General features: G+C 36.5%; 2 protein-coding genes across 2 annotated transcripts in view; one reads left to right on the forward strand and one right to left on the reverse strand.

Annotated features, from left to right (window-relative positions):
• Window positions 1-26,540, forward strand: part of si:dkey-8e10.3 (serine/threonine-protein kinase SBK1) — a 426,835-nt gene that overhangs the window by 80,155 nt on the left and 320,140 nt on the right. The gene's annotated exons all lie outside the window — the stretch shown is intronic.
• kcnd1 (potassium voltage-gated channel, Shal-related subfamily, member 1) overlaps window positions 1-26,540 on the reverse strand; it is a 104,645-nt gene that overhangs the window by 16,840 nt on the left and 61,265 nt on the right. Inside the window, exons 3-4 of the mRNA XM_007245858.4 lie at window positions 8,724-8,886; window positions 6,460-6,543 (exon numbers count right to left, since the gene is read on the reverse strand). Of these exons, the coding sequence (XP_007245920.3) occupies window positions 6,460-6,543; window positions 8,724-8,886 (247 nt within the window). The remainder of the gene's footprint in view (window positions 1-6,459; window positions 6,544-8,723; window positions 8,887-26,540) is intronic.

Below are 26,540 nucleotides of genomic sequence, written 5' to 3' on the forward strand. Positions count from 1 at the left end.
GAAAGTTATTATAGAAGTTACATTACTACATTTAAAACATCTAAAGTAAATTTGTAACACGCTTAAAGTTGTAGTGCACTATATTCTAATATATTTTTATATACTAAACGAAGTAAATACTAGAAGTGTGCTCCTTACAAAAGACAGGAGAATAAAGCATGTATATTTGTACTCTAATATAAATATAGATCACATACTATACATATATTTAACATCAATTCTTAGTACATTTCTAATATTCCTGTTGTATAATAAATAGTGATAAAGTGATTTTTTTCTGTAAGCATATTTAAAATATATGGTTACATACATGAAGTAGTTTCAGTGTTTAAATGTTACTTAAGTATATTTAAAATAGCTAAATTTTAGTACAGTTAAACACACTTAGCACAATTTAAGTAAAACTTACTAAAACTTTTTTTTTAATACAATTAAAGTAGAATAAGAAGAAAAAAAGTTGTTTCATTTTAGCAATATTTAAATATATTAATTGATTAATAATAATGTGGCTACAAGAACACTTTAGTTCTTTAAAGTGCACTATAGTATAATAATGCTTAGTATACTTATGTAAATATGCTTACAGTAACATTACAATACATTTAATTATTAGAGTATTACAACTAAATGACTGTTTATAATACACCAGGTATATTAAAATGTACTAATAATTGATGTTAAATATATGTGATCTATATTTACATTAGAGTACAAATATACATGCTTCTTGTTTCTGTCTTTTGTAGGTAACTCACTTCTAGTTTAGTGTACTTCGTTGGGTATAAAAATATATTTTAATATACTGTACTACAATGTTTAGTGTGTTACAAATGTACTTATTTTTATTTTTTTATTTTTTTAATTTTTTTTACATTTGTTACGCCCTCGCTATGTTTTCCTGTGTTTTCCCCGTTTCCTAGTGTGTTTCTCTTGTACTTTTCCGTCACGTGTGTCTAATTTGTAGCTCCGCCCCTCGTTACCTGTCTCCCCAGGTGTTCATTGTTTCATGTTTAGTATAAATAGTACCTGTTAGTCTACGTTTGCTGTCGGTCTTTGCACCTTCCCCCGTTGTCTGTCACGTCACGTCTTTGGTTTCTATTTACTCGCTCTTGTTTATTGTTATTCTCGTTATTTCTAGTCACGTTAATTTCCTGTTTGTTTCTTTGTATATATTTACGTATTTATTCCCTGTATATATCCCTAGCCCTGTGTTGTTATTATCTGTTTAGTTTAGCTTAGCTCTTTGTTGGTTTTCCCTGTTTGTTTATGTATATATATTTATTCGTTATTCCCCTGTTTGTTTATTGGTTTATTTGTTAATTATTAAAGTCTTGTTCTTACCCGCATTTAAATCCGCCTCCCGTCTCATCCCAGCGTTACATTATTTAACACTGTATTCTGTAATTTACTTATATTTATATTTTCCCAATTACGATTGCAGAGCATGGAAATACATTTTAACTGTTATGTTAATGTAACATCTAAATATATATTTTAAAACATTTTACCAATGTAGTAATTCAATTTACTTTCTAAGAAGTTATATTATACATTGTACTTTAAGTGAACTATTGCCAAAAATGTGCAAAAGTATATTTAGAAATAAGTTTTTCATAAGAATAACTACTGAATTACATTAAACTAAACGTGTATTTCATAGGAGTCTATTTATTTAAAATACACTATATTGTACTTTTTTTTTAAATATGATCAAAGTATGCTTTCAAATATTTGATGGAAGCATAATATTAATGTACTTTTAATATATTTTGAGTACATAAATCTGTTCTATTCCAATGAAAAACACTTATATCCAAAACAGCAACTTTACAGGAGAGAGAAAAAACCGTGTAAAATTTCAATGGAAGTCAATGTAAAAAGAGTTTATTTCAGGTCATTTTGAAGAGTTTCTATTGGTCCGTTCATCAAGAAATATAGGACAGCGATGATTTACAGCATACTTATACATTTCTCAACATGCCTTAAGTACAATTATGTATATATATATTTTTTTTTTCACCAGGGTAAATTTATATTCTTCTTAAGATAAATGGTACGACTCTCTTTTTAAGACACTCTTTAACAGGAGCAGAAAGCAGCAGCAGTCAGAGAAGCAGAATTGGGTCTTTATCTGCCCGGCTCGGGTCTCGGCTCCCTGCCACTGACATTTGTAACTCCCTCTCTTTGTAATTACTGATGCCTCTCCCAGCTGCCTGCATCACCTGCCCCTCATCCTGCCATCCTCTCATCCTCCCGGCACGCTTTTCCTCCAGCTCCCGCATCAGCTTCACTAATTGCACCCCCTCCTGGCACGGACACACAGCTGGGACCACTGTCACCCTCAGTGTCACTTATCCCACAAAAATTGGACAAATAAACAGCCATATTCCAATCCCTGCCTTTCCAGAAAATATAAATACACTGAAAATCCCATTAAACACCAGTTTACCCTTCAGTTTACTCACTCCGCTTAATAGGAATAATTGAAAATCTGGGGGAAGCTAATAAAAATACACAAAACTGAAATTCTTAAAAAAAAAAAAAATATATATATATATATATATATATATATATATATATATATATATATATATATTGAAATAGCACTAGATGTTAATCTACACAGATTTCTCTCCTAAAAAAAATCCTGTTTATTTGAGTGAGTAAATCGGTTCCGTTTATTTCCAGTAAGCTTAGATTATCACTAAGGCTGGGTGCAGAAGCATTAGCATTAGCATTAGCCTCTAACCACAGCACTAGCGGGATGTAAATGCCCCCACTCAATAGCGCTAGACTGAGGAACCCTGAGTGTTCTGGTAAGCCAGGGCGCTATCAGCTATCAGCTAGCAGTTCATCCCACGTATCTTGTTTTATCGCGTCAAAAACACACAGACTACAGTCAAATATGCTCATCTCTGAACAGTCAAAGAGTGTTAGCGGCTGAGCTTAGCCTCTAATGCTAATGCTAATTCTGCTGCACCCAGCCTTAGTGCTGGAGAAACTTCACTGAAAACTCCACAGACAGCAGAAGGACTTGGGATTTAAACTTACTTAAAAAATTGAGCAAACCGTCTGCCTTTAAAACAGTTAAGTAAACTCAACTTATCCGGTCTTACAGTATAAAAAAAAAGAAAAAAAAATAAATTAACTTCCCCTTTAGTTGTAATAACTTGATGTTCTAAGCTATGCTAACTTAAGTTTTTATGATCCATTACTTAATTTTTTTAATGCAACCGGTTTCCTCAATTTTTTAAAGTAAATTCAACTTATCTGGTCCTACAGTATAACACAAATATAAAAAAAAGTTAAATCAACTTCCCCTTTAGTTGTAATAACTTGATGTTCTAAGCTATGCTAACTTAAGTTTTTTTAATAACCATTACTTAACTTTTTAACCTTTTTTATGGCAACCGGTTTCCTCAAATTTTTAAAGTAAATTCAACTTATCTGGTCTTACAGTATAGCAAAAAAAAAAAAATAAAACTAATAAATTAACTTCCCCTTTAGTTGTAATAACTTGATGTTCTAATTTATGATAACTTACGTTTTTATGAACCATTACTTAACTTTTTTAACTTTTTTAAGGCAACCGGTTTCCTCAATTTTTTAAAGTAAATTCAGCTTATCTGGTCTTACAGTATAAAAAAAAAAAGTTAAATCAACTTCCCCTTTAGTTGTAATAACTTGATGTTCTAAGCTATGCTAACTTCGGTTTTTATTACCCATTACTTAACTTTTTTAATGCAACCGGTTTCCTCAATTTTTTAAAGTAAATTCAATTTATCCGGTCTCATAGTATAACAAAAATATTTTAAAAAGTTAAATTAACTTCAACTTTAGTTGTAATAACTTGATGTTGTAAGTTATGCTAACTTACGTTTTTATTATCCATTACTTAACTTTTTTTTTACTTTTTTAAGGCAACTGGTTTCCTCAATTTTTTTAAGTAAACTCAACTTATCCTGTCTTAAAATATAACAAAAATGTAAAAAAAGTAAAAACAACTTCTCCTTTATTTGTAATAACTTGATGTTCTAAGCTAGGCTAACTCAAGTTTTTTTTATATTAACTATTACTTAACTTTTTTTACTTTTTTAAGGCAACCGGTTTCCTCAAAATTTTAAAGTAAATTCAACTTATCCAGTCTTACAGTATAAAAAAAAAAATAAATTAACTTCCCCTTTAGTTGTAATAACTTGATGTTCTAAGCTTTGCTAACTTCGGTTTTTATTACGCATTACTTAACTTTTTTAATGCAACCGGTTTCCTTAGATTTTTTAAGTAAACTCAACTTATCTGATCTTACAGTAAAACAAAAATATATAAAAAAAGTGAAATTAACTTCCCCTTTAGTTGAAATTACTTGATGTTCTAAGTTATGCTAACTCAAGTTTTCAATCCCCATTACTTTGACAATTGAGCAAACCAGCTGCCTTAAAAAAGTTAAGTAAACTCAACTTATCTGGTCTTACAGTATAGCAAAAATAAAACATTAAAATCAACCTCTCCTTTAGTTATAATAACTTGATGTTCTAAGTTATGTTAACTTAAATTTTTATTACGCGTTGCTTAACTTTTTTATGGCAACCGCTTTTCATTGATTTTTTAAGTAAACTCAACTTATCCGGCCTTACAGTATAGCAAAAGAAAATAAATAATAATAATAATAATAATAATAATAAATTTCCCCTTTAGTTATAATAACTTGATGTTCTAAGTTATGCTAACTTAAGTTTTTTTTATTAACCATTACTTAACTTTTTAAACCTTTTTAAGGCAACCGGTTTCCTCAAATTTTTAAAGTAAATTCAGCTTATCCTGTCTTAAAATATAACAAAAATATAAAAGAAATTAAATTGACTTCCCCTTTAGTTGTAATAACTTGATGTTCTAAGCTATGCTAATTTAAGTTTTTATGATCCATTACTTAATTTTTAAAACTTTTTTAAGGCAACCGGTTTCCTCAAAATTTTAAAGTAAATTCAGCTTATCCAGGCTTACAGTGTGGAGCCTGAACTCTTTTCCTTCCTTAAATAAATTCTTCTAGCAGCTGATTGGTCCAAAGCATCGCCGGAGAGGTCGTTTGGGCGCTATAATGAGAGACAGTATGGAGAAAAACACGCAGTAAACATGTTTTATCGGTGGGAAACGCAGGGCTTCGGGGTAGAGCCGTCCGTTTGAGTGTAAGGTGCTGTAGATGCAGCCATTAGCGTGCATGTATAAGCTACAGATGGAAGCACACGTAATGATGGAGTCTCATCAAATCTGCCTCCCAGAATCCCCACAAATGATAGCGCACTTCGGGCTTCGTCTCCAAGCGCACGGCGATACTCACGCGAAAATGATGTTTTCAGCCCCCCTGGGGCTTAATGGTAACGTTTAAGGAGGCAACACATTTACACTCATTAGCCTGCGATATGAGAACGCCTTTAAACATATCAGATTTCCATCTAAAACAACACAATGCTGCCAGGGAATCGCTCTGTACGAAAAAAAAAGAATAAAAAGAAAAATAATAATAATAATAATAATAATAAAAAACATAACTTGCATCTGGATTTGCTTTGCAAACATATTTAATTTAAAGCCATCGTGTGTTTACCAGTGTTTTATGGTATAATAAATAACATTTGTGCGCCCTGCACAAGGCGCATCACCATGCTCATTGCTATCTTACACCCTGTCAACAATATTTTCCACAATATACAGCTCTGGAAAAAAAAATGTAGAGTCCACTTCAGTTTCTGAATCAGTTTCACTGATTTTGCAATTTATAGGTTTATGTTTGAGTAAAATTAACGTTTATTTGTTTTGTTTTAGAAAAAAAAAGAAAAAAAAAGATGCAGAGCTTTCAGACCTAAAATAAGGCAAAAAAATAAAAGGTTAAAATGTATAAAGGTTTAACAGTTCAGAAATCAATATTTGGATATGAGGAATAACCCTGATTTTCAATCACAGTTTGTTTTTCATGCATCTTGGCATCATGTTCTCCTCCTCCACCAGTCTTACACACTGCTTTTGGATAACTTTATGCTGCTTTACTCCTGGTGCAAAAAAAGTTCAATCAGTTCAGTTTGGTGGTTTGATGGTTTGTGATCATCCATCTTCCTCTTGATTATATTCCAGGGGGTTTTAAGTTGGTAAAATCAAAGAAACTCATCATTTTTAATAAGTGATCTCTTATTTTTCCCAGAGCTGTATATCTACACTGATTTAGATTTATTCGACGGTTCCGATACTTCAGCCTTGTGCTGATCCACATCACCCTTTTGGAGTGATGAGGGGAAAGAAAGAGCGACATCTACTGTACCCACCCAGAGAGAGCAAGACCAACTGTGCTCTCTCAGGGCTCTGGCAGCTGATGGCAAGCTGCATGACCAGGATTCGAAGACTTAAGTTCCCCTTAAAGATGAAAACTACTCCAGCTCCAGATCGACTAAACTGCTCACTCAGACTCACCTGAAGACCCCCGTCTTCTTTGTACTGCAGGAATGCATTGGTGGTCCCTTTCTTTGCCATGCGAATCCGGGCGAGGCGCACTTTCTGTAAAACAGAAGATTTCTCATTTCAGACTCACAGCGTCAGCACTTACTCCACACAGGACCCTGAGAGCGGCGAACAGGCCGTATAACTGTGATCACCGGCTGCTTAAGAACCTTTACAGCAGGACAGTATGATGTATGTCATCTTCACAATCCTGTAAACGCTGCAGGAAACACCACACAATCACCATGCATGGCAATCAAATTTCAATTTGCCTAACTTAATTAAAGGGCCCGTGTTTTGCACTTATTTCTGTCAGGTTTTATGGTTTAGATTAAGGTTAATTTATGAATTTCAGTGTGATTTTATGTATCAAACACAAGAAAAACACCTAACAAGCTGTTTTTAAACTGTGCTGTCTGAAGCCTGAAATTCCGTATGTAAACTGATCATAAAACAGCTGGTTAAGATATAGTTTTTTACTTAAAAAATTTAGTGTAACATTTTCGCAAGCTCATTATTAAGTAATGTCTGTTTTAAGATTTTTTGTAAAAATGACCAAAAATGATGTGCTAGTTTAACTTAAAAAAAAAAGTGCAACATTTCCGCAAACTTTTATTACTAAGCTATTATTAATTAATATATGTTTTAAGTTATTTTAAGAAAAATGGCCAAAAATGCCAATAAAATCCTAAAAAAAAAAAAAAAATTAAGTGCTTGTTTTACTTAAAGTTATAGTGTAACATTTTTTTGTCCTTGTCTAAGTTTTTTTTTTTTTATGTTGTGCAACACTTTTGCAAGCTTTTATTATTAAGCTGTTATGTTTTTTTTTTTTTTTTTTGTAAAAATGACCAAAAATTGCTAGTTTTACTTAAAAACACAGTGCGACATTTTTACAAGCTATAATTAGTTCAAGTCAAGTCAAGTCAAGTCAAGAGGCTTTTATTGTCATTACATCTGAGTACAGGTACACAGTGTGATGAAATGACGTTCCTCCGGAACCATGGTGCAACATAGAACAACAAGCAATAGACAACATAAAGTGCAGGAGTGAGGACAGTGCAACATAAAATTATAAAATTATAACACTAAATAACAAAAAATACAATAAATACAAAAGACGAGACAATTTAAAGACAGGACAGTGCAGTACCGATACGGTATAATAAAGTGTATAGTGGGGATAAGGTGCAGAGATGTGTGACATACTGTAACATATAGAACATATATAATCACAGCAGTTACTGAGGTAGAGTTTATAGTTTTTAAGAGTGCAGCAAATAAAGTCATGTCAGCCTCTGTGTGCTGACTGGGTGTGTGTGTGGGTGAAGTTCAGTTCTTTGTGAGTGTAAAGGGGGGGGTGTATAGTTTAGTTTTGTGCGAGTGTGTTGGGTGAGTGGTGGGTGGGGTGGGAGTTCAGTTCTGTCTCTGTGTGTTGAGAAGTCTGACTGCCTGGTGGATGAAGCTGTTGCAGAGTCTAGTAGTGGAGGCTCGGATGCTCCTGTATCTTCTGCCGGAAGATATATCCGTTTTAAGATTTTTTTTTTTCATAAAAATGGCAAAAAAAAAATACTAGTTTTTCCTAAAAATATTTTTTTCATGAGCTGGTTTCACTTAAAATCATTGCAAGCTTATTATTAATTAATGTATGTTTTTCTATTTTATTTGTTTTAAGGTTATTTTAATGTCTGTTTTATTATAAATTACATATGTTCTGTTTTAAGATTTTTAGAAAAAATTATAAAAATTATGTGCTAGTTTAACTTAAAATACAGTGCAGCATTTTCACAAGCTTTTATTATTAACCTATTATTAATTAATATCTGTTTTAAGATTTTTAAACAATCTTAATTTTTTTTTTTATGTGCTTGTTTTACTTAAAATTAGAGTGCAACATTTTTGCAAGATTATTATTAAGTAATTTAACGTTAAAATTTTTAGTAAAAATGACCAAGAAAGATTTGTGGTTTGTACTTAAAATCAAGCGAGAAGCAAAAATGTTGTACTAGCACATGATTTTTTAGAGGATGCTGAAAATATGTGTAAATGAAAATAATAAAATAATAATAAATCTGATTTTCTAAATCTAAACTATTCTGATCAGTTATCGATATAAACTAATACGACTCCTCATAGGAACTCAAAATGAAACTTCACTGATAGTGAAAAAAATCTATTTTTTATTTTGTTTTTAACAAAAGAGGAGAGACTAGGTTCACCCCTGACCCCCGACCCCGTACCTGCTGGGCGCGCATTTTGTCAGCTCGCTGGTTTTGGTGGTAGATGCGGCTGAAGTTGGAGACGATGACGGGAACAGGCAGTGCGATCACCAGCACACCACTCAGAGAACAGATCGAGCCGAAGATCTTCCCAGCGATGGTGTTCGGAACCATGTCTCCATACCTGCAGTACACACACACACACACACACACACACACACACACACAGATATTAAAACATATGTATAAATACCTGGTAGCAACAATTACTGTTCCATCAACGACAGGCGTAATATGATTTTATCTGGTAATAACAGTAATAATGAATGTGATTAAGGGGGAGGATGAAGTGATTATTCACTTAACTCACATGTTACACGCCTCATTGAGCCTTAATGATATGGAGAAAATTCAATGTGCCTGTTTGAATATAGTGAATATACAGTGTGTGTGTGTGTGGTGTGTGTATCAAGTCAAGTCAAGAGGCTTTTATTGTCATTACATCTGAGTACAGGTACACAGTGTGATGAAATGACGTTCCTCCGGTACCATGGTGCAACATAGAACCACAAGCAATAGACAACATAAAGTGCAGGAGTGACGACAGTGCAACATAACATTATAAAATTATAACACTAAATAACAATAAATACAATAAATACAAAAGACGAGACAATTTAAAGACAGGACAGTGCAGTACCGATACGGTACAATAAAGTGTATAGTGGGGATAAGGTGCAGGGATGTGTGACATACTGTAACATATAGAACATATATAATCACAGCAGTTACTGAGGTAGAGTTTATAGTTTTTAAGAGTGCAGCAAATAAAGTCATGTCAGCCTTTATTTGCACATGCAAATGGGAATGGGACCAATGCAAATAGGACCAATTTAACTGCACATGCATTGGAATTTTCAGATTGTTTTTTATTTTAAGGTACTTTAATTACTGTAAATAATTCAAAAATGATTTCCATTTTCCTGCTGCATGATCTGCACCTATTATTACGAGAAAAGGCGGCAGCAGCAGCAGTGTAGAGGGATCATGTTATCTACAGTTCAGACCAGATTCAGAACACTCAGCAGTATCGCAGCTAGGTCATGCAAAATGTGCAGCACAGTAATAAAATCCTGTTCACAATGATAAAACAGTAAGAATAATACAGTAATTCAGATTGCTGCAGTTATGAGTGGCCGGTAATAATGTTTACTGCCGTATTAAAACTTAAAACATTTGGTAACACTTTACTTGGATGGTCTATTTGATGGCCTCTTTGATGCTCAACTGACATTCAACTAATATAAGTAACTGATTGTCTATTGAATATAACCCTACATTCAACTCTAACCCAAACGCTTATTTTAATATTTTAGGATTGAGTTTAGGGTTAGATTTTAAGTTTAGGTTAAGGGTTAGGGTTGGGGTTAGGGTTAGGTGTAGGGTTCGATTTTAGGGTTGATTACGGGTTAAGGTTAGGGTTAGGTTCTATTTTGAATCATTTCAAAATAGAGCCATTCAACACAGGGTTAAGTTAAATTTAATGGACATTCAATTCAGTGTTAGTTGAATGTCATAAAAATGGACCATCCAAGTAAAGTATTACCAAACATTTTAACGATATCTCCAAACAAGGGTAAAAAACTTTAATCCAAAATTATTATGACTTTAATCTTGTAATATTACGACTTTAATCTCATAATATTACTCTCTGGTCATGCTCAAAATGTGTTTTAGACCTGTGGTTCTCTCTGTTTCTGGCTGCAGGTTCCGCTGCTCCTAACTCCCAGTTGATGACTGGGTCAGATATTTAGCATGCAGGTGTCTGCGACTACTACTACTACGACTACGCGAGTGCCAAGAGACCCTCAATTTGCTTCCAAGCAGAGTTTTTGTAGCATTTAAGCTAATTGCGCGAATTGTTTGGTGGAAGTATCTGTTGGTATTTGGATCCACAGGATGCCGGAGCTCATCTCCGTAACCCACAGCTCCCTCATTTAGCACAAGTCATTTACCAGAGAGAATCCTTTTTATTAGCAGCGTCTGTAACCGCGGACAGACCATAAACTTCTACTGCAGTGTCTCTGACTCTGACACTTTACACACACACTTATACACACACATACACACTCACTGACTCAACCACAGGTGTGTGCAGGCAGTCACTCGTGCACACACACACACACACACACACATACATTAACACACACTTACACACACACTCAGCCCACAGCTGTGTTCCTGCTATAATCATGCTTGTCCTCCCACGCGCTGGTGGCTCATTAACTTCTTCGCAGGGCTGGTGCTGCTTTTGCTTTAACCCATAAATCAGCCCCGCGAGCCGAGAGGCAGCAGAGTGGGAGGATGCAGAGCTGAGAACAGACAGCATCAGCCGAGCTCCGATCCCTCTGTACCAATCACGATTAGCGGTATCAGCCCCAGGGCTCGTCAATTTCGCAAAAACGTTGCCAAATTAGGCGGCTTTTTAAAGCTACGTTAGTCGTTCGACAAAACAGGTTCCAAATTCAACAATTTTAAAAGTTTCCTCAAGTGCAGTCACTGCAAAGACCATCAAAAAGGTTAAGAAGAAACTGGTTCTCAACAGGACCGCCCCAGGAAAAGAGGGGCAGGACTTCCCTCTGTTGTACAGGATAAGTTCATCAGCCTCAGAAACCACAAGATCAGCACCCCACATAAGAGCCACCTAGTAGATACTCACAGATACGACTCAAAAAGGGACTCAAAAAGTTTACTGACAAAGGGACTAGGCTTACAAGAGTAGAGAGGGGCAGGCAGGGTTAGAAATAAAATGGTACCAAATATAAACAACATACCAGAAAGAGTAGTCAGGCAAAATGGGGTCATATATAAAAGATCCAAGTTAGGAGTCAAAAATACAAAAATAAGTCTGTAACTAGGTAATCAATGAACTGGGCAAGGCAAAAGACAAAAGTTGGTTGAACAAACAATACAATGAAACGCATCGTAGATAAGCCAGGAAGCTGAGCAAAACTCAGCAAACTGAGGGGTATATATATATATATATATATATAGGGGAGAACAGGTGAATACAATCAGTAGCTTGGAGAGCAAACTTTTCAATGGAAGTCAATGTGAAAAGAGTTTATTTTGAAGAGTTTCTATTGGTCGGTTCATCAAGAAATTTTGGCTGAGTGTACGGGACAGTTTGTCTGTTCAAATTGTGCAGTAAACTAAAAATTGGCAAAAATGGAAATAAGTGTTTTTCATAGGACAGCAATGATAATTTCCGTCTCTTTCACACATGCAATTGGGAAAAAAAGATAAAATTCGTTCTAGATTCTATCGGTGATTTTATCTGATTGCGGGCATCAGGGAGCCGTTATTGGTTAGCGGTAGACTCCCGCAACTTCCGTGAGACTTGGGAAGTCTGGTATGGTGTTGATACGTTACTGAGACTCAAGAGAAGTTAAAACACCATACAGGAATGCATCCAACATGTTGTAGAATTTTACACCGCAAAAAACTGAGGCTGTTTTAAGAGGAAGAGGAAGAGGAACAGGAAGAGGAACAGGAAGAGGAAGAGGAAAGCCGTACCCAGTGTTGGAACAGTAGTACAGTAGTTCCTGATAAACTGCTCTCAGAGAGCGAACCCTACATTCATCACTGTCTGTGTTTCTGCCACAGCGCTCGTATGCAGAGCAGCAGCTTCCCTGCGTTTGTTTGATGTTTGGCAAATTGTAACATGTTTCCTGATCATCCAGGCAGATCGGCTGCTCATTAAGTTAACAAAGCTGAGAGAAATTAAAGCTGGATTATTCTGCTGCGCTCTGCGCTGAAGGCGCTGCTGTGAGGCGTCAGCGTCGGTGTTAGCTTCTGCTGTTCGACACGCTGCTCTGACAACTCAGAGACTCAACTCAGCACTTTATACAGCTAGAGACAAACCAGAGGCCAAACAACCGAGAACAGCAGCTCCACGCCTCACAGAGAGAGTACTCACATCCATTACTCTGTAGGTAGAAGTATACTGGAGATACTAGGGTTCAAAATACTAAGTATCAACTCAAGTTTCTGAATCAGTTTCTCTGATTTTACTATTTATAGGTTTATGTTTGAGTAAAATGAACATTGTCTTTTTATTCTATAAACTACAGACAACATTTCTCCCAAATTCCAAATAAATACATTGTCATTTAGAGCATTACTTTGCAGAAAATGAGAAATAGCTCAAATATATAATAAAGCAAAGAAAAAATCAAGTTCATTTTCATAAAGTAGTTTTAAGAGTTCAGAAATAATCAATGCTTCCTCTTGATTATATTCCAGAGTTTAATTTTTATATTTGGTAAAACCAAAGAAACTCATCATTTTTTAAAGTTGTCTCTTATTTTTTCCAGAGCTGTATATAAAAGAATTCTCATATAGGGACAGCAGTGTATTGTTCATTATTATTATTGTTTTATTGCAGCTTTCTGTTATTTCTATTTCTAAAATTATTAAAAAATGTATTCCACATAAAGCTACAGATGTGATTATACATACATAAACTAGCTTCAAACTTAAAATTGGGTGTTCTATCAAACATGGACTGGCTGTAGAAACCTTTGATTGGGATTCCCGCCATCTTGTTTTCAATCAGTTGAGTGTAATGTTGTCATGTGACCTCTAGGATGGTATGTAAATGGTAAAAGTGTGTAAATATGAGGCCAAAAGGGCCAACATTTAAAAAAAAGGGTTAAAGTGTAATAATAAAAGTAATATAAGGGGAAAAAATGCCATAAAGAACAAAAGCTCAAGCAGCTCCACAGAGTTTTATAGTGCAATTGTTTGAAAATGTGAGAAGTAGAAGTAAAAAGTCATCTCAAAAAATGTTCCTTAAGTAAAGAAAAGATAATTGACCTGCTTGTTACCTTTTCGTTCATGAGAACAGCAAAGGTATTTTATTTTGTAATCTGTTACTGTGACAAAGACCTCAAGATAAAGTCATTTTACAAAAAAAAATATGAGTTTAGGAATTTTTTTAACAATGCTTATTAGCTTTAACTCTTAACCCTTGTGTGGTGTTCGGGTCTGTGGGACCCGTTTTCATTTTTCATCAAATGATACAAAAAAATATTTTTTTTCTCAAACTCATTGGCATTGGCTCATTTTTTGTGAAAAACATATATCAAAACACATTTTCGATAAACACACACTGTACCCCCCCCCCCCCCCCACACACACACATTTATATTACATACAGTATGTTTGGCCAAGGGCTAATAAACATTGCTTCATTTGTAAATTTGAAACTAAACAATTTTTCTACTCATATCTTGAGTTTAATTCATTTTCTTTTACATTTTATTAAAAAACTAATAAAAAAAAGAGTAGCACTTTTTAAAAGAAATGTAACATAAGAAAGGTAAAGGGCAAATATTAACCATGTAAGCTGTTTGTTTATATTGCTTGCAGTGTAGGTGAAGCGAGCATGAGTAAAGGATTTTAATGTAAAATTGCTTAATTTTGCTGAATTAAATACAAGTAACAAAGTAAACAAGTAACAAAAATATGAACACCATACAAGGGTTAGCTGCACTAGCCTCATAGCTTCAGTTCAAACCTAAAAGAAAATCACACATCATGGTTGGTTGACGGCGTTTTTTAAGCTGCAGTGCGGACTCTCGCAGCACAGGGACGTGCGAGCGCTCGGTTAGCGTGTACACACACAGAGACGCTGTGCAGTGTGTTAATGTGATTTTCATGCTGTAGTAGCTGAGATAACCTCAGTAATGGAGTGTGTGAGAGCGGCCGGTGTCTGACTGCACCTCTTACACCTGTAACATCAGCGTGATGAAGACAAATCCTGCTTTAATTTCAGCCATCTGCAGATTCTCTCCGCCACAACCGCAGGACATGACGCGAATGTGCAACAGCAGTCACTCTCTCTCTCTCTCTCTCTCTCTCTCTCTCTCTTTTTCTCACACACACTCCCTCTTTTCTTCCACTTTACTGGCTTTCTATGCCTTTCTATGCTTTTCTATCTATCTATCTATCACACGCCTCCTCTGACACGTGTGGTCAGACTCCACCTCTTTTTAAACTGCTGCTGATGCAGTATTGTCAATTAGCGTCACAGCGCTAACGCTCAGAGGAAAGCGCAGCAACTCGGTTCAGATACATCAGCTCACAGACGCAGCCTTGTGCTGATCCACATCACCCTAGGAGTAAAGAGGGGAAGAGTGCCATCTACTGTACCCAGTAGATGTGCCAAAAGTTTTGCACAAACTTTTACACAATCAAATCGGCAAATGTCGCAAATTCAAAACTGAAACATGAAATATGTCAAATATATATATCATTAGATAAGAAACTTGGTTACTTTATTATTCTTTGTAGTTGTTTAAAAATGATTTGCATATGGATTTTGCCAGTCTGCGCTTTCATTTTTGTGGATTTTTGCGTCTTTAACGTCTGGAATCTTTCATTTGCTTCTGCTTCATTTCTTTTTTTTTTTGCTTCTATATGTATCTATTGTAAAATTTTTTATGCAAAAAATAATTTATATAAAACATTTTGTACAAATTTAACACATGCATTTTTACTTTTTTGTATTTTTTTGCATTTTTTGTAGACAAAAAAATCTAAAACACACAAAGAACAAATGAAAAAAATCAGATTTTTTTTTTTTTTCATTTTTTAAAACCTTTTTACTTTTTTCACAAATGCTGTCGGATCAAGACATCTAAACATCCCTGCTACATAAGCTTTAATCACACTGGAAATTCCTATTTGGCTCATGAGCATCACTAGTTCACACTATAATCTGATGACAGGGGTGCATCAGAGGACCAATCAGATTTTAGCTCCTGTGGCCCCACCCCCTTAACCACCAGTGCCCCAAATATGATGTCACATCTATACCATCTATTGGCCATACTGAGACTTCTCTGGTGCGCTGGGAGCAGTAGTTGAAGTCTATTGAACTGTAGGTGAACCCTATCACTGTATCAGAGCCGTGCATCCCACTGAAAATAATGTGTTTGAAGGCGCAGCAGTAAATTTTCTATGTTCAGTGTGAAAGCAGCTAAAGTGTGAGCGAGCCATTAAAGAGAATCGCATGGTTTTCCAGAGTTAAACTGCGTTAGCAGGTTGCATGGTCAATCTGGTTATAGGCTGGTGCACAAGCTTGGTGAAGGACCACTGTAGGATGTGCTTTTGTTGAGTTTATTGAGTTTATCTAGTCTACTAGAACCACGCAGTATAACAAAATTGTATTATATGGTGATAAACTTTCTTTGAGGATGTCATCTATGCTAATAGTACAATCACTGCACTATGCATAAAGGAGTATTTGAAAAAGTTTTTTAAGAGTCTGCAACTATTGATGCATTGCGATAAATACTGTGTATTGTGAAAATGTCTTTAAATATTGTGATGTTGTATTTTTACCATTATCTGCAAGCATGAACAACTTGACCAGGCTAGAGTCCCAGCTAACGAGTTACAGGTGCAAAACGGTCTTCCTTACAAGAACAATCTGTAAATATTTGATTTTATTGCATATATGAGGTTGTTATTGCAACTTTACTAGAACATTTCTTCCATAATGCTCCAAGATAGACAAATGGCGACATTACCAGAGCGCTCAAAAGTTCAAATTCAATAAGAATCAAATGAAAATAAGAATAAGAAAATATGGAATACCAAAGAATACTTTATTTATTGTGGTTATTTATTATTAATGGTTATTTAGTTATTTGTTATTTATTTAATGTTATTAACTCTAACACTAAGAAAATGTTTTACTATCCAAAGATAGATAGCTGGGTAACCTGTATGGCCAAGCTCAACCATACTGTTGACTGGCACGCCCAGCAAGACCATGATGTTGAACCAGTATGACCAAAATCAAAGGCAACTATTCAATGGCAACCATTATTAGCAAAGGCAAAAATTATAGGCAAAAGCTGGTCTAGAGCCAGAATTGTTCATCAAGTCAGTTACAACCACCAAACACCAAACCCAAACATACCATGACTAGACAAACAGGTGGACAACATCTAGTGGAAAAAAATTCACTTTGTTTCTTGTCCTTTAAGCAGTGTTGTAAACTCAATGAAGGCAGTCTGAGACAAATGCTCTGGGGAAAAAGCGGCAGTATAGCTCAGCTTTTAGTCTCTACTATAAAAGTGTTTGCTTTTATATGTATAACTTTAGTTTTTCCTCCTTCAGCACAGCTCTAATCTACCTCGTTTATATCAACAGCTTTTTAGACACAGTTAAAATATTAATATATGTAAGTAAACAGGTAAAATAAAATAAAATCAAAAAGTCGACCCTGCAAAAGCTCTAAAGCTTCTCTTAATCGCTGCAGCCGTACTGTAAAGCTTCGCTGGAGAGCTGGCGCAAGTGAAGAAGTAAAGAAGTAAACAGTGGAAATAAAAAAAAAACTCCAGTGCTTGTACTCACTGTGCTGTGGGGGGAGATTAAGTCCACAGGAGGGCTAATGGACTTTCTCTGTCCAGAACTAGTGTTAAAACATTTCTCCTCACTAGCTGCAGAGTTCAGCATAATGACAACTGAGAAACACCCACACCAGGGATCATTACTTTTACATTTAGAGCATTTAAGGGAATTTAACAGAGGCATTTACCTAGAATGACTGGAAAAAGTGCTCAGATATTCACTTATACAAAGGTACAATCGATAGACGCCAAATTTAACACAGTTTTGAGCTTCCATATTACCAGAAATGAGGCACACTATATTCCTAATGCAACAATTCCTCAATTACTAAAACTGTGCAAACACCAGTGGAGACATACAACACATAGTGAATCCAACAAAAACATTAATAGCTATTATAGACTCCTTTAAAAGGCACATTAAACAGTTTAGAGTTTATTCTAGTATATAACTTTTATTGAGATGCGGATTTCATTTTCCAGCAGCACTTGGCACACTGCCGAAAGCACGAAAAAGAGATTTAAGATATTTAATATTCTAATTTTCTGAGACACTGATTTTTGGGTTTTCAGTGGCTGTAAGCCATAATCATCAACAATTAAATAAATAAATGCTTAAAATAGATCACTCTGTGTGTAATAATAACACAGAAATCTATATAATATATGAGTTCTACATTTTCAACTGAAATACTGAAATAAAGTATTTTTTTTTTAAGATGCTCTTGTATTTTTTAGAATTTTGTTTTTAGAATTTTAATTTTTTATTTTTTAAAAAGGTTCCACAGAAAATATGTGATTTTATAATGGTTTGCATCCCAAATTTATTAAAAAGTTTTCTCACAAAAAGTTCCCAGGTAGTCAAATAGTAACATCATGGAAATGTTAACAGTAAAATTCCCTAAAAAACAAACAAAAAAAAAAACACATTATAAGATCGAGTGAGCAATTCACAATTCCTCAAACACAAGTGGAGAAGTACAACACATAGTGAATCCAACAAAAATATTATAAGTTATTATATACTGCTTTAAAAGGTGCACTGAAAAATAACCAGGATTATTTTCTTCCATGTAAACCTTCTACCCACCCATAGAGAGCAGGGCCAATTTTGTTCTCTCTCGGACTCCGGCTGCTGATGTTGAATCACAATGATAAGGGATTTGAAAAATAATGTATTACTACGATTACTAGGTTAATACTAAACCAGAACATGTTTAAGAATCCTCAAGTGCAGTCACCACAAAGACCATCAAAAACATTACAATGATGAAACTGGCACTCATCAGGACCACCCCAGAAAAGTAAGAGAGAGAGTTAATCAGAGTTATCAGCCTCAGAAACCACAAGTTAACAAACAGCTCCCCAGATGAGACCATCTAAATGCTTCTTCGCAGAGTATTTTGGTTTGTTTCCCACACTTTTAAGTTACTACATGATTCCTTAAGTGTTCCTTCAAAAAAGCTGATTTTATAAATGCCATGTTGCAAATACAAGCATCAACAATTCATACATACTTAAGTATTGCTTTATGCTTTATTAAATGTTTATAAATGTGTTATAAATGAAGCCCTTGTATAGGTAGCCTTCAAGTAAATTAGTAAAGTTTTACCACTTATAGTTACTTTTTTGCAAATCTAGCACAAATAGATACCCTGAAATAGTCCAAACATCACTGTACAGAGCTACTGTACCCGACTCCACCCCTCACTACAGCCAAGCTGAACAGAATAAAGGCAGGAGCTTATGTTAGATCAGCACTCTTCATTAGAACAGTTAGATCCATCCAGCCCTCCGCCGGATCCACTTCCTCTACAGACCGCAGTAATGAGTGTTTTCATGTTTTCCAGGCTACTACAGAAAAATCACAAAGGGCTTTTTACATAAGAGCTGCTGCTCTACATGCTATACGCTACACGCTAACGAACACGCAGCCTGCGCACGGCAAAACACAGCAAGATAAGAAGTATCATCATTATACAAATCTTTATCTGTTCGCTGCTTTATCTGAGAGCCCGGGGGCCATCTGCCCATCTCCCAGTTTTCCATAATTTGGAGCTTTTCCAGCTCCGAATGCGATTAGGAGGTGGACTGATGGAAATTGGTTGAGGGAGCTTGATGTCCCCTGAAGGGCCACCGAGCAGTGGAGGAGTAACAACGAAAGAGCGGGGGAGAGAGCGAGAGAGAGAGAGAGAGAGAGAGAGAAAGAGAGAGAGAGAGAGAGAGAGAGAGAGAGAGAGAGAGAGAATGAGAGAGAGAGAGTCAATACAACATTAAACACACTGAATACATCAGAAGACAAGATAATAACAAAACTGGATTCTGAAATTTTGTGCTTTGGTCTGCATTTTGTATGTATGTGTGTGCGTGTGTGTGTGCGTGTGTGTGTGTGTGTGTGTGTAAAAGAGAGAGAAAGAGAGAGAAAGAGACAGAGATTTATGAGGACGAATAAAAAACAAATGTATCATTGGCTGATTTAGTTCAAAAGAAATAAAAAAATGCTGAATACAAAAAAATAATAATGTTTTACTTGATTTTCATCCATTTATTATATTATAGGTAATATTTTATGCTGTATATTATACCACAGTTAGTCCCGACCCTGCAATGTGATTGACTGAGAGGCGTTCTATGAGTGCCATTATCAGCTGGTAATGCACTGTAACCAAAGCTCTTCGTGTATTACTCTGCCGCATACAGGTAACCTAGCAACGATGCAGCGCTTACAAGCCAAACAGCACAGCAGCTACAAACAAAGCAGCAATGGAACTTTTTAAACTATTTAAGCGGAGTTTTTATAACCAAACAGATCATATTTTCTCCACCTGTTTAACTCAAAATCTTTCAATAAACAGAGATAGATAATGGAACTGCACGGCTACGGCTGCAGCACAGCAGTGAAAATATAACATGTTATAGAACACCCCTCATGTATTATTGCTTAATTAATTAACTTATATATGTGTTTCTTTTCTATTCCAGTACAAATATTATAGAGAATTGAGCTTCAGACAAGAACGTCTCAAGTTTATTCTCTTCATACAGCTCTTTATTTAGTGCTGCAATCTTTTTTTATACACTATATAGTGAAGGTCTGCCTCCATGCTTGTTGTAAGAGGGGCATGAGGGAAATCTGAGATATTAAACATATCTGAAGCAGTACATTTAGCTCAATATGCTTCTCTCTATGAGTCACAGTAGAGACCAGAGGCAGAGCCAGACTCGCCTACTGCTTTAGTAAACCCTGACCAAGACCTCTCCCAGACCAAGCGCATCTCAGACCGCCTTCATTGAGTTTATACAGCACAGTCATTTCTAAGTGTAAACGGAACAATAGTTTAAAACTGACATGGGAAAAAAGGCAGGTAGTTTTGGCATTGAAGCCTATGCAGAAAGCTATACTGCTAACAGCCAGCAGAGACTCTGTGGTGGCTTCACTTTTGAGAGACACTGCGTTTACACAATGCTTCTGATACCCATATGTTCAGCTGCTTCATCTTTAAACATCCACAGCTTAGAGAACAATGAGGAGGATTGAGTTAGGGAATAAAGGGGATTTGAGGTTGGGAATGAAGGGGATTGATGTAGAGAATGAGGAAGACTGAGGTAAGGAATGAAGGGGATTGAGGTTGGGAATGAAGGAATGAAGGGGATTGAGGTTGGGAATGAAGGAATGAAGGGGATTGAGGTTGGGAAAGAAGGGGATTGAGGTTGGGAAGGAAGGAATGAAGGGGATTGAGGTTGGGAATGAAGGAATGAAGGGGGTTGAGGTTGGGAAAGAAGGAATGAAGGGGATTGAGGTTGGGAAAGAAGGAATGAAGGGGGTTGAGGTCGGGAATGAAGGAATGAAGGGGGTTGAGGTTGGGAATGAAGGAATGAAGGGGGTTGAGGTTGGGAATGAAGGAATGAAGGGGGTTGAGGTTGGGAATGAAGGAATGAAGGGGGTTGAGGTTGGGAATGAAGGGCATTAAAGTAGAGAATGAAGGGGATTGAGGTAAGGAGTGAAAGGGATTGAAGTAGAGAATGAGGAAGATTGAGGTTGGGAATGAAAGGGATTGAAGTAGAGAATGAGGAAGATTGAGGTTGGGAATTAAGGGGATTAAAGTAGAGAATGAAGAAGACTGAGGTAGGGAATGAAGGGGATTGAGGTTGGGAATGAAGGAATGAAGGGGATTGAGGTTGGGAATGAAGGGCTTTAAAGTACAGAATGAAGAAGATTGAGGTAGGGAATGAAGGGAATTGAGGTTGGGGATGAAGGGGATTGAGGTAGATAATAAGGAAGATTGAGGTAGCGAATGGAGGGGATTGAGGTAGGGAATGAAGGGGATTGAGGTAGAGAATGAGAAAGATGGAGGTAGGGAATGAAAGGGATTGCGGTAGAAAATGAGGAGGATTGAGGAAGGGAATGAGGAAGATAAAGGTCGGGAATGAAAGGGATTAAGGTAGATAAGGAGGAAGATTTAGGTAAGGAATGAAGGGGATTGCGATAAAGAATGAGGAGGATTGAGTTAGAGAATGAGGAAGATTGAGGTTGGAAATGAGGATGATTGAGGTAGGGATTGAGGAGTATTGAGATAGAGAATGAGGAAGTTTGAGGTAGCGCATGAATAGGATTGAGGTACAGAATGAGTATAGGATGCAGGTAGGGAATAAGGAAAATTGAGGTAGATAATAAGGAGGATTGAGGTAGGGAAAAAGAGGATGCAGGTAGGGGAATGAAGTGCATTAGAAAAGGCAATTAAGGAATCTGGAGGATTGAGGAAGGGAATATATATAATATATAAGGGGTAGGATTGGGTTATGGAATGAGAAGTATGCTGTTAAGGAATGAGGTAGATTGAGGTAGGGGTGAGCAGGGTGCGTGTGAGGAATCAGGAAGATCAAGGTAGAGAATAAGGAGGATTGATGTAAGGAGTGAAGGGGATGCAGGTAAAGATGCAGGTGGAGGAATGAGGTGTGTGTGAGATGCTGTAATGTTTTATTACACAGCATAAATCCCCTCCAGCAGCACAGAGGAGAGAGAGAGCAGAGCTGCTACTTCCATAGTTTCCTTTAATAGAAAGAGTTGGACAGACAGCCTGTAGAGAGGAGGAGGCTGCCTGACCTAGATGCCGGCCCAAAAAAGGGGTCAAGGAATTGAGAAAGAAACACAGAAACAGAGGAAGGTAGAGAAGAGAGAGGAGGAGAGAAAGGCATAAGCTAAGAAAGAAGGAAAGAAAGAAAGTGAAAGGCAGAAAAAGAGAAAGACAGAGCAAAATAATTACAAAGTAAAATAAAGTCCAAGACAAAGGAAGATATAATATTAATCTGAGAGACAAAAATAAAAGTGATTAGAGACACTGTAAAATACCAATAAATATTGGTATTTTTTTTTATAGATAGTGACAGCTTAGAGCCCAGAAGGACTACAAGACAGATGCTAAGCTGGCTAATTTTTCCTTAAACAGGTTGCTAAACACAGAACGAATGCACATTATCTGTTAAACTGAGCAGTATGATTTTGGGATCTGTAATGTAGTAATTCCAACATTCTCAAGATAGCATACAGTTAGCTTTTGCTAAAACAGCTAGCGATAATTAAAATAAAATAGATTAAAAGAAGACAGAGAAAGGAGAGAGATGCAGTAATAGAGGGAATGTAAGAGAGCAAACAAAATAGAGGTATAAAGGGAAAAAAAAAGAAATAGAAGATATAGATCATGATGAAAGAAAGAAATTAAAAGGGAACAAAGAGAAAAAACACAAGACCAAGATGTGAGTGAGATAAAAATAAATATTCCACTCCCACAACTCCAATGCAAAATTGAAGCTGGTGATGTTTCTGCTCTCGGTTAATTCTTTTTTTTGGCCACCAATACAAAAAAAAAAAAACGTCTGTATCGCTTTAAAACACCACAGTGATATTTTACAAGCTGCCTTTGTCTGAGTCATTTGATTGAGAGACAAAAAAAAACAAAATCTCAAATAATTTTGATTTTTTTTAATGATTTCTTGTGTTATTGTATCCTCTCTCTATGTCTCTCTCTCTCTCTCTTTCTCTTTCTCTCTCTCCTTCTGTCTCTCTGTGTTTTTGGACAGTGAAATGAAGAAAGGCTCCAGTACAATCAGCATCCTCAAACAGAGCTATTTCTGGCCTGTGTGAATTTGATGAGATCCTATTTCTCAGCCCTGAGCCTGTTCTCTCCTTTCACACTCAGCACTTTCACTTATTTTTAGCAGCGGTGATAGTAGCATCACAATTAAACCCCACGGAGCTTTCTAACAGCGAGCGCCGCGTCCTGCGCTGCGACCCGAGCACGTGATCAGCTGACCCGCCGCGGGGGACGAGGGGTTAACTCCAAAACGGGGTGTGAAAGAGGAGACGAATTTCTCAGAACTGCTATTGATGCCTCATAACATTGTCTTCCCTTTTTGTCTTTATCTCTCTCTCTCCAGGTCATCTCTTTATCTTTTTATGTCTTTCTATCTGCTAACCTCAGACCTCAGTGTCCTGGCCAGCACCAGTATGTGTGTATAATGTGCAATGCGTTTATATACGATGCTCATTGTTATTTTTACACCATGGAAACAGTCTATTTTTAAGCCTTGAGTTTAGGAATAAATGTACACTATTGTGCGTGGTGGTTTGCAGCAAATACAGGTGCACTACTGACTGATTAAAACCCTGACAACAGTCAACAGTCAGCCCCCAATCCTATCTTATGGATTAACTATGCAAGAGTGCCATGTAAGTTGCACGCTCCTAACGCATTTACACCCCTGCTTATTACACAAACAAATGCACGCAATTCCAGCGTTTACATCAACAATCAAAAGAATGAAGAATAAAAGTCAGCATCCTCTGTTGTTAAGATACGAATGGGCCATAAAATGAAGTGTAATGGGGATGGAGTGATAGAGACTAGTAGCTCTCCAGCCCAGAGGGTTGTTGAACCCAATTGCAGAACAGTTGATCTAGCTAGCTAGTGAATTGGGACACAGCCGGGAAAAAAATGCCCTTATAATGAGATAGGGAGCCCCAGAAAAGGAGGCATTTTATTTATTTAGATTTTATTGTCGTTTATTATAGTTATATAACAACCTCACAGACTAGATGTTATATGCTTGCGGGCCGCCTATCGCCGACCCCTGATCTATAGCATTTTCTTTCTCCATCGATGAGTATTTCAAATCTTTTTAAAGAGTTTTTTTTTTTTTCAGGTCATTTTGAAGAGTTTCTATTGGTCCATTCATCAAGAAATTTTAGCAAAATATGAGGGACAGTTTGCTTGTTCAAATTATGCAGTAAACTAAAAATCCATTCATTGGACAGCGAGAAAATCTATTTTATTCACCTGACTGTAAAAGTCTATGTATAATTATGGTGCAAAGATTCTATAGTAATAGTAAAGTTTTTTAATAAACATTACCTCATTTTTCTTGAGACGTACAGTTTAAGCAGTGATGGTTGAGACAAAACCACAAGACAAGGCAAGGTCACACCAATGTCAAAACTCTGGTACAAGCAGGGTAAATGCTAGTGGTTTTATAATAAAGTATAAGACCCTCCAGCGTATTGTGAGGACAGCTGAGAGGATCATCGGCGTCTCTCTCCCCTCCATCACGGACATTTACACCACCCGCAGCATCCACAAAGCAACCAGCATTGTGAATGACCCCGCCCATCCTTCACATGAACTGTTCTCCCTCCTGCCTTCGGGAAGAAGGTACCGCAGCATCCGGTCCAGCACGACCAGATTCTGCAACAGCTTCTACCCCCAAGCCATCAGACTGCTCAACTGCAGAGACTGAACTGATGGTTTTTCTGTACATGCACACACTGTCACTCTTAGCCCACTTACCCCAGAAAATGGAAAGCACTAAAAAACCCTACTACCTCACTGGACTCTATTGCACACTGCGTAATAGAGGTAATTACTACCTCACTGGACTCTATTGCACACTGTGTAATAGAGGTAATTACTACCTCATTGGTTTTTTTGCACACTGCATAATTTGCACACTGTCTTGTTATTTATTATTCTTTGTCTGTATGGTGTTGTATTGTCTGTCTGCACTTTTGTACTGTTGCACTTTTGTTCTGTCTACACTGTGTTTATGTGCACCATGGTCCCTGGAGGAACGTTGTTTCGTTTCACTGTGTACTCTGTATATAGCTGAAATGACAATAAAAAAAACACTTTGACTTTGACTTGACTTAAAACGAGTATACACAGCACAGGAGCATCACACTGTAGACGATCAATCAGGGATGATGCTCTGTCAGCTTCCATCCTCACCACTCCAGCATAACACACCGTGATGATATGACACAAGTGCATGGATTACTTATTAAATATTCATGAGGGAAGGCTAACTAATAGCCAGCGCTGTTTCTGCTGCGCCGCTCAGAGACATTAGCTTCACTCAGTAAACAAACTTTCTGACTGATCGTGGCAAAACGGGCCTGTTTAAATCCTGATTATGCATGACAATCCTGATTAACAGGAACAAGACGCTGCAGGCAGACAGGCTCTTCACCAAACAACATCTCAACAATCCCAGATCTGCTGCCTGACATGCCTCACATCTCATTCAGCAGCTGATCTTTCCGCTCGTCTGTGACCTGGTTAATCTGGTTTGGGTGATTAGGGCTTGGGTAATGAATAGGGCTCTGTCAGGCTGCGCTGGTAATTAAATGAGGTGTTGAAGGTGCGGATCAGCAATCGAAACCACGTTCACCACGTTGCTTTAGCTGTTCACCGCCTGCCTACTAGGGAAAAAGGCTGAATATGGAATATGGAGAGGCTCATTGCAGCAGTTTCTATATCAGTTTTTCTGATTTTGCTATTTATAGGTCTATGTTTGAGTAAAATTAACATTTTTGTTTTATTCTATAAACTACAGTCAACATTTCTCCCAAATTTCAAATAAAAATATCGTCATTTAGAGCATTTATTAAGAGTTCAGAAATCAATATTTGCTGGAATAACCCTGTTTTTTAATCACAGTTTTTTTACAGCTTGGCATCATGTTCTCCTTCACCAGTCTTACACACTGCTTTTGGATAACTTTATGCAACCATTTCTGGTGCAAAACTTCTGGTGCAGTTCAGCTTGGTTTGATAGCTTGTGATCATCCGTCTTCCTCTTGATTTTCCCAGTTCTTTTTTCAACCACTAGAATCTTTTGCTCTCTTTAACAGCCATATTAGTAGTTATATGACTGCAGGCTCAGCTCTACATGTTATTGTATAGTGTTGAATGTGTAAAACTAACGTGTCTCATGAAGTAAGCAAAGATTTTTAAGATTTTTAACACCACTAACTGAATACCCCTCTCAAGAGTGCAGTGCAATCTTACAGCACATACATTTAGTAGCTATTGCTTTGTTTAAGACCGGCAGCTCTTGACACAGCAGAACTTCAGTTCTGT

The sequence above is a fragment of the Astyanax mexicanus genome, chromosome 12, assembly GCF_023375975.1.
Source record: "Astyanax mexicanus isolate ESR-SI-001 chromosome 12, AstMex3_surface, whole genome shotgun sequence".
Lineage (NCBI taxonomy): Eukaryota > Metazoa > Chordata > Actinopteri > Characiformes > Acestrorhamphidae > Astyanax > Astyanax mexicanus.